Here is a 15450-nt window from a genome sequence, read left to right as displayed (position 1 = left end):
TATACTATGGACCCACTGGGAAGTTGAAATCCAAGCTCCAAAAAGCCCATACTTCTTATCATATGAACAGCTGCTTAATTATTTCCCTACCATGTTGCATTTGTGAAAATGATTCCCTATGGTTTCTGTCCATGTCTTTCCAATAAATCCTCCATTGGGATCTACTCAAAGTACTGGCAGCCTCTGTTTCATACGCACATTACATTTTAATTCATGATTTCCACGCCTAGTCCCTGGTTCCATCTGTGCAAAGTCTTGCACTTTAAAGCATCATTCCATCAAAGCTTCGTCCTGGACCAGGAAACTGCTAGGTTCGGGTCCCAGGTTTCCCCCAGATATATGCTGGGGTCACTCTGGCTTCCTCCCCCTTTTCAGCTTTCCGCTCCCTACAACATGGTCTTTAACCATTTCTCCTCTGGCAAACCCAGTTTAATCAACTAACCAATCAGCAAGCATTTACCTAAGAGTGTCTACTCTACGGTAGGCACCAGGGAGACAAAGACATAAAAGAAACGATCCTTACCCTCAGAAGGCTTATACACTACTGGGGAATAGGATAAATGCCCAAGTCATCAATTAGGCAACACGCATTTAGTACCTACCCTGGGGCAGGCAATGAACAATGGACTGGAAACAGGGAAAAGTCAGGAAGTCCTTGGCCACAAGGAGACATGGCTGGAAGCAATCTCATCTCTGGAGCTTCTCCTTACATGTCTGGGTGTGGGCAAAATCACTTAAATTCTTGATCCTCAGTTTCCTCACCTGCAAAATGGGTATCACTCAGAGCTATTCTTGAAGTTTTAATGAGCCAATAATGTTAAGGCCTCCAAAAATACCTCTATCTTTTCCTGCCGTTATTATCATTACCTCTTCTGTGGCTTCACTTAATCTGGGGAAAGCTTGGGTTGCAGTCTCAAATATCACATGGAAAATCATAAAAAAACAATCCACACAATAGTAACCACAGTCTTATTAATTTAAAGGACAAACAAAGGCTGGGTTGTTTGCTCCCATGCTTCAGCCACGGATCAAAGGTCCCACCCTCCCTGAAGCGTTCCAAGAACATCACAGCGTCTTAAATAAATAACTGAAGGGTAAATTAAATTTACCCTATTAAAAAAATGATTGATATATCAGTCACTGACCAATAAACAACCTCCCTGGGCTTCAGTTTTCTCATCTAAAAATGAAGGGGTTGAACCAGATAGGTCCATGAATCAATGATTTTAAGAACTTTCATTTCTTTAATTGCTCCTTTCTATTAAAAAAAATGAAAGCGGAATAAAATCGTGATTGCAACTGTTGCGACATGGACTATTCATGTTTGTTGCTTGCCATCTATCAGCATTCTCCCCAATTTCAAAAACTGAGGCCAAGGGACTTGTCACAGAGGTCACAAAAATAGGAGACTGAGGGTACAGTGGAAAAAGTACTGGATTAGGAGCCATATATTCAATGCTGGTGCAAGGGGATAGAGTGCTAGACTTGGAATGAGAAAGACTCAGATCTTCCTGAGTTCAAATCTAACTTCAGACACTTACTAGCTGTGTGACACTAGACAAGTCACTTCACCCTGCTTGCCTCAGTTTTCTCATCTGTAAAATGAGCTGGAGAAGGAAATGCTAAACCACTCCAGGATCTTTGCCAAGAAAACTCCAAATGGGGTTAGGAGTCAGACACTACGAAAATGATTGAACAACAAGTTTAATGCTTCCTGTGTGATTTTCACCTCATCTCTGAGGTCCCTTCCAACTAGGATCCTATGATTCAAACCCCAGTCCCCTGAGTCTAAGTACAGCACTGTTTCTCTTCTCCTAGGCTTGCCCTTTATTGAAAGAGTTACAAAAGGAGGTTTGGATTGCTGGGAAAAAAATTGTATGGGAGACGTGTGAAGGAGAGGAAGACTTTCCTGGGAGTGTGGATGCTGGTAGCCTCTGAAATTGCAAACATGATGGCTTTTGGCTATCCTTCTGCTTCCAAAGGAAGAAACAATGTGCCTTCTCTCCCATTTATCTGGAATATATGCCTGCTGACTTGCTTTGAAAAGAGCTTATAATGGGTTGACTTGGGCCTGCTCATCTCCCCACAGCTAACCAGCATTTCAAATGTCCAGTGGGTCATGGGAAGGGAGTGATAGTCCAGCTGAGATCCACAACCTCCCAGGTTGAAGTTCTCAACTGACCCCAGCCTAAACACTATTTCAGCACTTGAGAAGCAGTGTGGTTTAGCGGGAGAACATTTGAACTCTGGCAGGACCAAATCAAGTCAGGATTTGTCTCCTTCCCTGCTACACATCAAATCCTGCTTTCATCTAGTTACCTCTCCAGAAAAGTTTGAATAAGCTAATTCGCCATAAGGCATTAGTACTATTTGACAATGGTTTATTTAATGTGGGACTCATCCAAGGGCATGTGCTTTCAAAGAGACAATATCTTGACCCAAGGGAATGAAGCTATAAAGTGTTTTTCCAGACAGTGTCAAGATGTCAGTAGTCAGATGTTTTTAGGTACGGATACCTTCATAATAATAAGTTAGTGTTTATATAACCCTTTAAGCAAAGCATCTTACCAATTTTACCTCATTTGATCTTCCCAACAACCCTGTGAGATAGGTGTATTACTATCTTCATTTTACAGATGTGGAAACTGAGGCAGACAGAGGTTAAATGATTTGTGCAGTGTTACAGAGCTTGTAAATGTCTGAGCAAGGATTTGAATTCAGGTCTGCCTGACTCCAGATCCAGAGCTCTAGATACTGAACCAGCTGGCTAGATTTCAACTCTATTATCAAGACTCCCTGGTCAATTCTTAGAAACTGACAGTGAATCAAGGGCCTGTTCCTAGGAGAATCAGTGGTAGAGGACTGGAAAACCATAAAATTTGTCTTTTTGATTAGAAGAACTCTACAGCTTCAGTTACGCCAGGCAGGGATAATGAACTTTTATGGGCCTTAGATAGCCTCTGAGGTCCTTTCGGCTCCAAAAGTCTGTCTTAAAGTCTCTTCCAGCTCCAACATTCTCTGTTTCACTACCAGCTCCAACATTCTCTGTTTAAGGTCCCTCCCAGCTCTGACATGCTGTGTTCTAAGGTCTCTCTCCACTCTAATATTCTCTGTTCCAAAGGCCCTCTCAGGCCTGACATTCTGTGTTCTAAGAGACCTCTCAGTTCTGACATCCTGTGTTCTAAGGTCCCTCCCACCTCTGATATCCTGTGTTTAAGGTGCCTCCCACCTCTGACATCCTGTGTTCTAAGGTCTCTCTCAGCCCTGACATTCTGTGTTTAAGGGCCCTCCCAGCCCTGACATTCCGTGTTCTAATGGCCCTCCTAGCTCTGACATCTTGTGTTCTAAGGGCCCTCCCAGCCCTGACATGCTGTGTTCTAATGGCCCTCCAATCCCTGACATGCTGTATTCTAAGACCTCTTCTAGCTCTAATACTTTATATTCTAAGGTCCTTCCCAGCTCTGACATCCTGGGTTCTAAGGTCCCTCCCAGCTCTGACACTCTCTGTCCCACCACCAGCTTACAGACTCCAGGATTCTATGCTCTTCTATCTAAAAAAATGATAAACTCTTGTATTTTGAAGAGAATAAATTTTATATTAAGAGGGAAAACTGGAAAAAAAAGTTAGCCTTTTAGCCGAAATTGTCATTTGACTATAAACTCAACTCTAATTATATATTCTGAAGACATGCATCTCTTTTGCCAATGACATTCTCTATTGAAATGGCAAGCTGACCAAGTTGTCATCCTTTAATATTTACTGAGTGCCTACAGCCTACCGGGCCCAGTAGAGAAAACAAGTCTGTATTCAATTTCCCCTGCTTGTCCCAAGGAGAGAGAAAACACAGTGCAATTTTATCAGCTCTGGCTGTCTCTGCCACCTGTACCTTGGGTTGGCTCAGGCCATCACCGTGACATTTCAGGCTTCCAAGAAACTCCACCTTCCCTCACCCTCTTCAGATGACACCTTCCCCTACCTCGACGCTGTTTATGCAGCCTCCTTCCCCACTGGTGAGGAATCACAGAATCTCAGGGACAGAAGTGGGACCCAAGGGCATCAGGTCTAAGCCTGCTCCCTGAACCAGGAATCATCCTTTCCATGTGGTCACTCCAGTCTCAGATTAAACGACTCCAGTCATAGGGAGGTTCATAACCTCATCAGACAATTTATTCCACTGAATGAAAGAATAGAGCATTTAAGCGCTAACCACACACAAAGCGCTGGGGACACAAATGGAAGACTAAGACAATGCCTACTCTTGACGTTTTAACAGGGGAGACAATATACATGGAAGGTTTCAGTTGTGAGTAAGGTAGAAAAGTCCCACAGTCCTTAGGGAACCACAGCAAAGCAGATAGTGATGCCTCTTCTTTACCCAATGCTACTGAGTGCTGACTGGGGATTTTACCTGAGTCTCCCACAGTTTATGTTCTCCCCCAACCCTGCATTGCTCCATTTTTATTAGAGAATGTCAACTCCCTGAAGACACACCCTTCTATCTTTGGTCTTTGTAGGTAGTGAGGTGTTAGCTCAGAGGAGAGAGCCCTGAACCTGGGCTCACAAAGACTGGATTTGGAACCCTGCCTCAAGTCACTTACTTGCAAGTTGCTATGGGTCTCTGAGTCTTAGTTTACTCATCTGTACAATGGGGATAATAATACTACCTACCTCACAGATTGTTGTGACAATCAAATGATATAATACTTATGAAAAGTTTTTGCAAAATTTAAAGCCTTCTCTTTCTCTCTCTCCTTCTCCTCCCTCTCTCTGTCCTTCTCTCTCCTTCCTCCTATCTCTTCTCTCCCTCCCTCTCCTCTCTCTTTCCCTGCCTTCTCTCTTCTTTCCTCTCTCCCTCCTCCCTTTTCTCCATATACATATGTGTATATGCACATACACACATAGATACATATATATACACATATACACCTACATATATAGCCAGTATATGTGAATTTATGTACATACACATACATGTACTATCTATTATTCTCTTTTTAAACTCTGTGGATAACACAGTGCCTGGCATGGTGGGAGATCAGTAAATGCTTTTTCAATTGAATTTTTATTAAGCCCAAAACTGTCTTTCTTTGCCTTCTACCCACTGGCCCTAGTTCAGGCCTCTGGAGCCACATGAGGAGTATGTGGCAAAAAGCCATGAAGACCTAGGTTAAAATCGGGGGTGGGGTGCCGGAGCCTGGCTCATCCCTTGCATGGTAAATGTTCAGTGTGGGCACCTACACCTTTGAAATGAGCAAACTAAGAATCAGAATTATTGATTGTATAAACTTTAGGAAGTAATGGAAAAAATGTTAATAACGAACAATAATCTTTAAAGTATACTGCTTTCAAAGAGCTGGTTGTTAAACATCCACCAGTATATTCCTGGTTAAAATCTCATGTCAGGCTCTAAGTTGTTTGACCCTGGGTAAGTAATTTAATGGCTTCACGGTTTTCTCCTCTATAAAATGAGGATGTTGGGTTAGATGCAGGGTGCTAGGGGGTGCCATAGTGCATAGAGTACCAGGCCTGGAATCAGGCAGACTCATCTTCCTGAGTTCAAAATTGGCCTCAGACACCGACCAGCTGGATGACCCTGGGCAAGTCACTTCACTCTGTTTGCCTCAGTTTCCTCATCTGTAAAAGGAGCTGGAGAAGGAAATGTGTGTTCATCCTTCATTGCCAAAGAAGACCATGCCATCAGAGAAATGATGACATGACTTGCACTTGACTTTGTTTCGAGTGAGGGAGGGCTGGAAGAAGGAAATAGCAAACCACTCTGGTATCTTTGCCAAGAAAACCCCAAATCCTGTGACAAAGAGCTGGACATAACTGAAAAACAACAAAGAAAGGACTTAGATGGCTGCTCAGGTTCTTTTTGGCTCTAAATTCAGGATCCCATTTCCTCTTCTACACATCAACTCATAAGATATTCTAGGACACACTACTCCTTCCTCTGGTCTCCATTTCTCTAAAAATCACAGTTCCTTCAACCAATTTTTAAATGGCTTGGTTTCAAGTTCCCTCCCCGCTTTGGTTACCCCAGCTCAGCTGCTCACTGTCTTGCCTGAAATGTGGTACCCACAACTGAACTCAACCCCCCCGGGATCTGTTTTGATCAGGGCAAGGCAATTTAAGTCAACAAGCATTTATTAAGCACCCACATTATACCAGGCACTGTGCTAAGCCCTGGGGATACAAAGACAGTCTTTATCCAGAGGCAAAGGATGCTGGGATTTGTTTTATGCTAAACTCTTTAAAGGGCCTGAGATTATTGTCTAGAGGACCAAATCCTTTCCTTTTGTCAAGTAGCGACCCATAGGAGCTGAACTAAATAGTTAAATTGTCTTTTCTCTTCAGCTGTGGTTAGAGACTGGGATCAGTTCTGGGTACTCAGTTTCAGTTATGCAAAACCAAATGACATGGTAACTCCACTGGCTAATTTTCAAGAAATAGTCCTCTGATTAGTTCCATGTCTCAAGAAAAGAAAGAACTTTCAGTAAAATGTAAGCTCCCAGGGCAGCTGGGGGAATTAGAAAGACTCATCTTCCTGAGTTCAAATCTGGCCTCAGACACTTACTATCTGGGTAACCCTGGGCAAGTCACTTCACCTTGTTTTCCTCAGTTTCCTCACCTGTAAAATGAGCAGAAGAAAATGGCATTCCAGTATCTCTGCCAAGAAAAACCCAAATGGGGTCACAAAGAGTAGGACGTGAATGAACCGCAATAAGCTTCTTGAGAGCAGGCCTGTTAATTTTCATATTTGTGCCTATAGGGCCTAGCACAGTACTGCCTATTGAACTGAATCTGCCATTCAAATGACAATGTAGAAACCTCAGCATACTAATGTTACAAAGAATGACGTATTTCCTAAAACCCGTCACAAAGAACCACACAAATACTCTTCAGTGGTACAAAGAACCACACAATTACTGTTCAATGATCTATCAGCTTTGGATCCAGACACCTAAGAACAGCCCAGCCATTCACTTGGGCTGAAATGTCCCTGCCTCTTCTCAGAGTGTAAATTCACAGAGCCACCAAGAGGGCCACTCACAGAGAGCTCATTCACAGTCTAAGGCTTCTGAAATCTGGCCAAAAAGATTACATCCTGGGCAGAGGTCTCTCTCACTTGAATTCTCTCGGACCTCCTTAACCCTATTTCCACATGGGGCAGCTAGTTAAAAAGCACAGTTACTCTGGCTTAATACATGTCCGTTGAATGAAATTCTGTCTTAGTAGGGAGGAGAAAAGGAGGGGCAAGGGAGCAGTTGAAAGGTACTACTGTCTGATCTGATCTGAAGAACACTCTTGTTGTACACAGTTAAACATTTCAGGCTTACATTCTAATGAACTCTCTTATTACTGTTTTGGTTCAAAGATGGGTTGCAGATTTCCCCTTAATTGTGCCTTGTAGAGAAACTGAGTAGGGCCTATCACTATACTAGAAAATATATGCTGATTTTGGGGGTGTGGCCTATATTTTGACCACTAGGGTACTTGGACTCAAGAACCCTGGGAGATCAAGATGTGATCAGGTGCAGAAAGAAAGAAAGAAAAAAAAGCAACGAAACTCTGGTCTTGGAGTAAAAGACCTGAGGGCTCCACCCTGCCTCTGCCACCTACTAAAGTGGACACGTCCTTTACCCTGGACAAGTCACTGTATCTCTCAGTTTCCCTATCTGTAAAATGAAGATAATAATGTCTGTACCATCTACCTCCCCCCCAAAACAAAATGTTACAATCACAAAGGCAAAAAGAAACTTTGTATAAACCATAAAGCAGCTTGTAAATGTGAACTGTTATGGCCCTAGAATCTCACTGTTCAAAAAAAACTGCATCAAAATCTCCTCCCTGTAACTTCTGCCCATTAAACAGATTTGAATTGCTCCTTACTTTTTATAAATGATGCAGGATAATTAGGAAGATTTTGCCAGATCTGGACATGTTCATGAATGAATATGGGCAGTTAGGTAGTTCAGTAGATAGAATGCTTGGGCTTGGAATCAGGAAGATCCAAGTTCAAATCCAGCCTCAGATACTTACTAGTTATATGACCCTGAGCAAATCACTTACCTTTCATTTGCCTCAGTCTCCTCATCTGTAAAATAGGGATAATAGCAGCACCTCCTTCTTAGGGTTGTTGTAAGGCTCAAATGAGATAACTGCAAAGCACTTAGTATAGTGCCTGGAACATTGCTGTTCTGTCATTTTCCAGTCATGTCCAACTCTCTGTGACCCCATTTGGGGTTTTCTTGGCAAAGATACTGGAGTAGCTTGCTATTTCCTTCTCCAATTCATTTCATAGATGAGGAAACTGAAGCACACAGGGTTAAGTGACTTGACCAGGGTTACCCAGCTAGTAAATGTCTGAGACCAGATTTGAATTCATCAGATCTTCCTGACTCCAAACCCATCACTCTACTCACTACAATATCTAGCAGCTTCCCTTGGCACATAGTAAGCACCATGTAAATGTCAGCTATTATTTTTCCAATGGGTGGCACATAGTAGGTGCCTAATGATGTGACATATTTGGAATTGGAAATTCCATAGGGTAAAGGTAGTATGAGGAGTCCACTCAATGATGAAGAGTTGTAGAACTTAGGAGAAAGCTTATCCTTTAACATGATTGCATATGTAAAACCTCTATTGGATTGCTTACCATCTTGGGGAGGAGCCAAGGGAGGGAGGAGGGATAGAACTCAAAACTTAAAAAAAAATACCCAAATATTAAAAAATTGTTTTGACATGTAATTGAGGGAAGATATTGTTTTAAATAAAAAAAAAACTTGGAAGAGACCTAAGGAAGAAATTGGGAAAAGAATGATAAACAGAAAAAAGATAGAAAAGATTTGCAAATAGACAGAAGTATACATATACATATATGTGCGCATATGTTTAGAGAGAGACAGCATATATATATAACATACAAATAAGACAGTACACATGAAGGTTCTGACCAGAACCACTTACATCCATCTATCTTCCCAATTTCCCCTCACCAGCACTGAAACCTCTGAGTCATCCTCAATCCTTTCTTCTCCCTCTGTTCTCCCTCAGCAGTCATGTCTTGTTAATTCCACTTCCAAAACCTCTCGAGTCTATTCCCCTTCCCTTCATCACATCACAGCCACCAGAGTGTAGCTCTTACCATCTCTCCGCAGGACTGTTCTTACAGGCACCTAACTGGACTAGAGACTTCTCATCACTCCCAAATTCTGGCTCTGCTCTCTATTCCTTTCCTGACCTTGCACAAATCCCTAGGCCTTAGTTTCTCTGTCTGTAAAATGAGGGGTCTGCTGGGCTAGAGATTCTCTAAGGTCCCTTTTAGCTCTAAATCTGACTCTACGACCCTTCTCTCATTCATCACCCACAAATGTTTACCAAATATTCCTCAAGCATAAGGTGGATCACGTTCCTACCTTCTGGAGGATCTGTGGCCACTCTTTACTGCATCTAGGACAAAATACAGCCTCCTCAGCTTGGCACTGGAGATCCCACGCACAGTCTGGCTCTGGCTACCTTTCCAGTTTCCTTTCCTGTCACTCCCCTTGGCACCTTCTACTTTCTGGCCAAATATTTGCCATTTCCTGAGGCTGGCATCCATCCTGTCTTGCTTGCTTTTGCACAGACCATTTCTTCCCCCAGCCCCCAAATCTTAGAAAGCAGTCTTTCTTCACTCCTGCTCTCCAAATCCCTGGTTTCCTCAAGGCTCCTAGCTCAGGAGCTCTCTCTTCTGTGAAACCTTGCTGGATTCCCTTACTTAGGGTTTTTTCTCTCCTCAAATGGTCCTGCATAAAACACATCTGTTTTCATGTTGCAACCTCTAGTAGAAGGTAAGTTTCCTGAGAGTAGGAGACTCTTTTCTATTTTATCTTTGTATCCCCAGCCCTTGTAATAAATAAACGTTTGGTGATTTGGATCATCTAGCTTCGTTCAACTTCATGAACATGTTTTAAGCACCTACTATCTACCATATGCCGGGCAGGAGCAGCTATATGGCTAAGTAGATAGAATGCTAGGCCTGAAGTCAGGGAAGACCTGAGTTCAAATCTGGCCTCTGACATTTCCTAGTTATGTGACCCTGGGCGAATCACTTAACCCTGGTGGCCTCAGTTTCCTCATCTGTAAAATAAGCTAGAGAAGGAAATGGCAAACCACTTCAGTAAAATCCCTTAGATCATGAGCTGCTTGAGAGCAGGGCTTGTATTTTTGTTTTTTATACCTCAGGGCTTAGCATCATGCTTGGCACACAGTAGGTGTTTAATAAATGCTTTTAGACCGACTGACTGAATCTGATTCCTTGCATGATAATAGGGAGATAATGCCTGAAAATACTCTATAGAGATCTGTGTGACCAGTAATGTATTATAAAAATGTGAGCTCCTGTTATTACTTCTGCCCTGACAGAGAGAAAAGGTCAATCCTTAACAATAATCGCCATTGTCTGTTTGAAAGTTTCCAAAGCACAGTATGTACTATATCCTATTTGATCCTCAGAACAACCTTGTGAAGTGAACACTGTAGGTAATAGTATCACCATTTTGCAGGTGACAAAACTGAGGCTCAGAGACATTAAATGACTTTCCAAGGGTCACATGACTCAGAAGAAGGATTTCAATCTAGAGCTCTAGGAAATAAATCTTTTCTCTTCTTTCCTTCCTTCCTTCCTTCCTTCCTTCCTTCCTTCCTTTCTTCCTTCCTTCCTTCCTTCCCTCCTTCCTTCTTTCCTTCCTTCCCCATTTTCCCTCCAAGTAGGAATACCTTGAACCAATTATCTTTTTTAAAATTTATTTTGTGTTCAGTTCCAAATTCTCCCCTTCTCTTCCACTCCTTTAGATGGCAAGAAATGATACCCATAATACACACAGGGTCACTACACTATCTTAAATGACTATAAGAATCATGTTGGTTTGTCCTATTTGATAATCTCTCCAAAAACAATGATTGTTTATACCATTCTGATCTCTTGGTCTCAGTTTCCCTTGCTGGAAAACAGATATAGTTCACCACATTTAGATGTCTGATGTACAACAGTGGACCAGAGGGGTCAAAAAATCTGGACTGAAATCTCAGCTCTTTCACTAGCTCACTATATAATCTTGAGCAAACACTTCTGAGTGTCAGTTTCCTCACCTGTAAAGCGAGGCTGCTGGCTTTGATAATCTCTAAGCCTTACCTTGGTAAAGTAGAAGGAACACTGTCTCTGAAGTCAAAAGACCTGGGTTCAAATCCTGCCATTGGTGCTTCTAATTCATGTAACCTTGGGCAAGTCACTTAATCTCCCAGGGCCTCAATTTCCTCATTTTAAAAATGAGGGTTGAACTAGAGGACCTCTGAGGTTTCTTTTTTCTCTAAATATATGAATAACCTAGAAAAAGTGATTAAACATACAACAGAATTTCCAATGAAAGCCATCTAAAGAAATATTAAATTCTTCAGGAAAAGAATTAAAAAAGAAAAATCAAAGGATCAAAAAGCCCTTGCCTTGTAAGAGAAAGAAGCATTGTCCGGGACAGCCATACTTGTCGGTGGAAGCTGCTGGAGCTGCAGATCAGGGCTGTTGGCTCCTTCCATGGTGGTTTCTATGTATATGTTTCTTCTTGGCTATCACTTGGTAACTGAAGATACTTTCAGGTGGAAGACTTTAGGTAAGGCAGACACCGGAGTCCATCTTTCCTTCTGAGTTTTTACCACTTCCCAGCTTCCATCTTCTCATTACTAGGCAAAAGAAACTGCAAGTCACTTATTCATTCACTCTTTTATTGACCCACCCACCCAACATTTATTAGTCACCTATTATATTCAAGGCATTATGTTAGGTGACAGACCTCCACACTGTCCTTTGCTGATCAATAGCCCTGTTTCTTCTCTTCTCAGAGAAGAGCTGATTTCTTCCTTCAAGAACAGTAATCATAAGTAGGAGTAAAGGTTTAAACTTCTTCTGATGTCTTAGCAATAAAGGGCATTAAAAATACATCCAATAAGGGAACAATAAAGCCAATTCTCATATCTAAGACCACCATGCATTTCAAATAACATACCAAGACTATCATTAGATCTTCTCAACCGGTTTTCCCAACTCTGCTGTGCCCTAATTTCCAGTCTGCCCTCGTGAGTATTTAATAAATACCTGCAGAAAGTGCTTACTATGTCTTATGCATTGGGGATATAAAGAAGGGGAAAAACAAGCCCAGAATTCTAGGGTTTCACATTCTAATGGGAAACAACATGTAAATAACAAGGTTCTTACGAGATATACACAGGAAAGGTAGGAGTTAGTCTTAGAGGGGAAAGGATTAATGACTGGGGGAACAACTAGGAAATACTGCTTCCTATTTTGTTTTTGTTATCACCAGCACTACCACATAGTAGGCACTTTTAAAATGCTTGTTGATTGCTTGCATAATAAATATTTGTTGAATGACTGAACCTTCTACTCATGTCCCGGATGCTTAAGATCTGCCATCCCTTGTCTCTCTGCTTCTTTCCCTCCTTCAAAATCCAAAGGAAGTCATATTTCTCCAATGTTCTCTAACTATAACATCTGCAATTTTACTACTAATAATGATCATCGCAAACTACTTTGAGATTTATAAAGCATTTTTCCTGATTTCATCCTTACAACCACCTTAAAGGGTAGGTAGTCCCACCACAACTATTAGTCCCATATTACAGATAAGGCTCGTGACAGGTTAAATAACTGGTCTGTCATGACACAGTACCAGTTGAAAGATTCACACTCATGTCTCCCTAAAGAGCCCATCAGGGTTTCCATTATCCTTCACATCCCTACCTCTCCAAAACAAAACAAAAACCTCTATACTACAGAGAGAGCCACCTGTGTTTATACCTCTTCCTCTCAGTGAAAGAAAGGATGCCCACCCCTTCCAGCTGGCACAAACTGCCCCTAGTAAGTTGGGTGGGGCACTGTGGAAGCTAGAGCATCCTTAAAAGTGCCAGACAGAGTTCCTAGCTGACTGACCTTGCACAGTTGGCCATTTCCATCCTTACCCACGGAGCAGCTGAAAATCCCAAACTCATGCCAAGTCTCTCCTTCCAGGATCTCTAAACTCTTTCCCAGAGGAAGGAATTTTACAGAATTAGGCAGGTACTGTTATTATTACTATTTTACAGATGAGGAAACTGAGAATGAGAGGTTAAATAACTTATCCATAGGGGCAGGTAGTGGCACAATGGATACAGCACCAGCCCTGAAGTCAGGAAGACCTGAGTTCAAATCCAGCCCCAGACACTTACTATCTGTGTGACCCTGGGCAAGTCAATTAACTGCTATCTGCCTCAGTTTCTTCAATTATAAAATGGAGATAACAATAGTACTCATCTGATAGTGTTATTGTGAGGATCAAAATGAGATAGTATTTGTAAAAGTGTTTAGCACAACACCTGACACACAATAGAAATGCCTATTGTCTTCCCTTCCCATGGTCACATACCTAGTTAAGTGTCTGAGGCAGGATGCAAAGTCAGGTCTTCCTGACTCTAAGTCCAGGTAGGGCTTTTTCAACCATGCCACCTTACTGCCTGTACGTTGTACATCTTGGACATTTTGAGTCTCGGGTGCCTATAGAACATCCAGGTGGAGATGCCTTGTAGGTAGTCAGCAGATGTGTTTTGGCATCCTGGATGTGGAGGAGCTAAGTCAAGTTGTGGGAGTTAGAGACTGCCAAAGAAGATCCCGGAGTGAGGGAAGAGGCTTAAGGGCAGATTCTTGGCAAACAAACACCTTAGGTGGTTAAATTGCTAACAGTCACCTCCAGATGGTTACTGAACCATTACAGATCCATTGGGGGGGGGGGGTGTCTTGCTTTAATGACTACAGTATAATTGAAATAGTTGGGAACTTGGAGGCAAGGAAGGCCCTGGTTCAAATCCAGCCTCTGACACCAAATGTATGGCAAATGATCTCTTTGAGCCTCAGTTTTCTCATCTGTAAAATGGGGATGATGATTCCCATAGTATTATTATGGGGAGGCAGGTGGCCAGAACAGGAGGCAGGAAAAGCTGCCTCTGATGTTTGCCAGTGGTGTGAACAGGGGCACACTTTATCTTCTAAGTTTTAATTTCCTCATTTGTAAAATGGAGATGCTACAGTATAGAATGCTGTCCTCACTGGGGAGAGGTGAGCCTCAAATGGGGGAAGCAGACCTTAACATTTAAAACTGAGGGATTATTATTCAATCTATAAGCATTTATTTTGTCTATAATTGGGCCAATTAAGTACCTACTAAGTGCAGGAATGAGGGGGCGCAAAGAACTGAAACAATCCAATTATATGTATAGTTTTCAACATTCATTTTTGTAAGATTTTGCATTCCAAAATTTTTCTCCTGCCCCCCTCCCCAAGAGAGCAAGCATTCTGATATATAGGCTATACATGTACAATCATATTAAACATATTTCCACATTAGTCATGTTATGAAAGAAGAATCATAACAAAAGGAAAAAGCCACAAGAGAGATAATACAAAAAAAAAAAAGTCAACAGACATTTCTTAAGGTTTTACTGTGTTCCAAACATTAAGCTAAGTGCTGGGGATACAAGCAATGGGGTAGGGGTGGAGAGGACAACGAATCCCAAAAAAGTCAAGGAAGCAGACAGTGGAAGGGAATCACAAGTGGAAAAGCAGGAAAGGGAGCCAGGTTTGGAAGAACTTTAAATACCAAGTGGAGGGGTTTCTATTTAATCCTAGACCAGATTTGCAAGCCTTAAAATGCAAGCATTTTAAGGAAATACCATTGAAATAACTAGATACATATAAGATATACCTCTCCTGGTCTCAATATAGATAACAAATCTTATTCTCTAAATCCTACTAACACACAGAAGAGTTTCCACTCAACCAGACAGACCAGACATTATTAAGATAATTGAAGGTACTGTAGCCCCTGGGGCATCCTGAGTGCCACACCAGGACGCAGGAGGCTTAGGTTCTGGTCCAAACTCTCCTAATAACTGGCTGTGTGACTTTAAGGCAGTCCCTCTCAGTCTCAGCTGTCTTAGATTATTAGGTGATATATATTCTCTTTTCTAGACCTTGGGCCTAATTATGGGAGAAATATTACTGAAGGAAATATATTACAACATCTTAAAATAGCCACATAAGCACAGAGATGCTCTTCGGTTTAGCCCTTCCTCTGTTGAATTAAGGGAGCCTAGGCCAGGTGAATGGGAGGTGGGAACGAAGCAAAAAATTGGGAGGCCTGAGGTCATAGATCTAAGCACAGTGGCCTTTTGACAGATGAGTAAACTGAGACATGCCCAAGGTCACACGGGTGGTAAGCATCAGAGGGATGATTTGAACCTAGGTTCTCCGGCTCCTGATCAGCGTTATTTCCACAAGCACACAGAAAGGGGTTCACCCATCCGGGAAGCTCTGGGGTGTGGCCCATAACACAAGAGTTTAAAAATAAAAAAACAAACAACCC

At 42.0% G+C, this 15450-nt stretch overlaps 1 protein-coding gene across 3 annotated transcripts in view; it reads right to left on the bottom strand.

The window, feature by feature from the left end:
- Window positions 1-15450, bottom strand: part of NIPAL3 (NIPA like domain containing 3) — a 60026-nt gene that overhangs the window by 44011 nt on the left and 565 nt on the right. For all 3 annotated transcript variants that reach the window (XM_072609325.1, XM_072609327.1, XM_072609326.1), the window contains exon 2: window positions 11489-11722. In XM_072609325.1, coding sequence (XP_072465426.1) covers window positions 11489-11578 — 90 coding nt within the window. In that variant the 5' untranslated portion in view covers window positions 11579-11722. The remainder of the gene's footprint in view (window positions 1-11488; window positions 11723-15450) is intronic.

This window comes from Notamacropus eugenii, chromosome 5 (assembly GCF_028372415.1).
Source record: "Notamacropus eugenii isolate mMacEug1 chromosome 5, mMacEug1.pri_v2, whole genome shotgun sequence".
In the NCBI taxonomy this organism is placed as follows: Eukaryota; Metazoa; Chordata; class Mammalia; order Diprotodontia; family Macropodidae; genus Notamacropus; species Notamacropus eugenii.
This window is presented reverse-complemented; position numbering and strand designations above follow the sequence as displayed.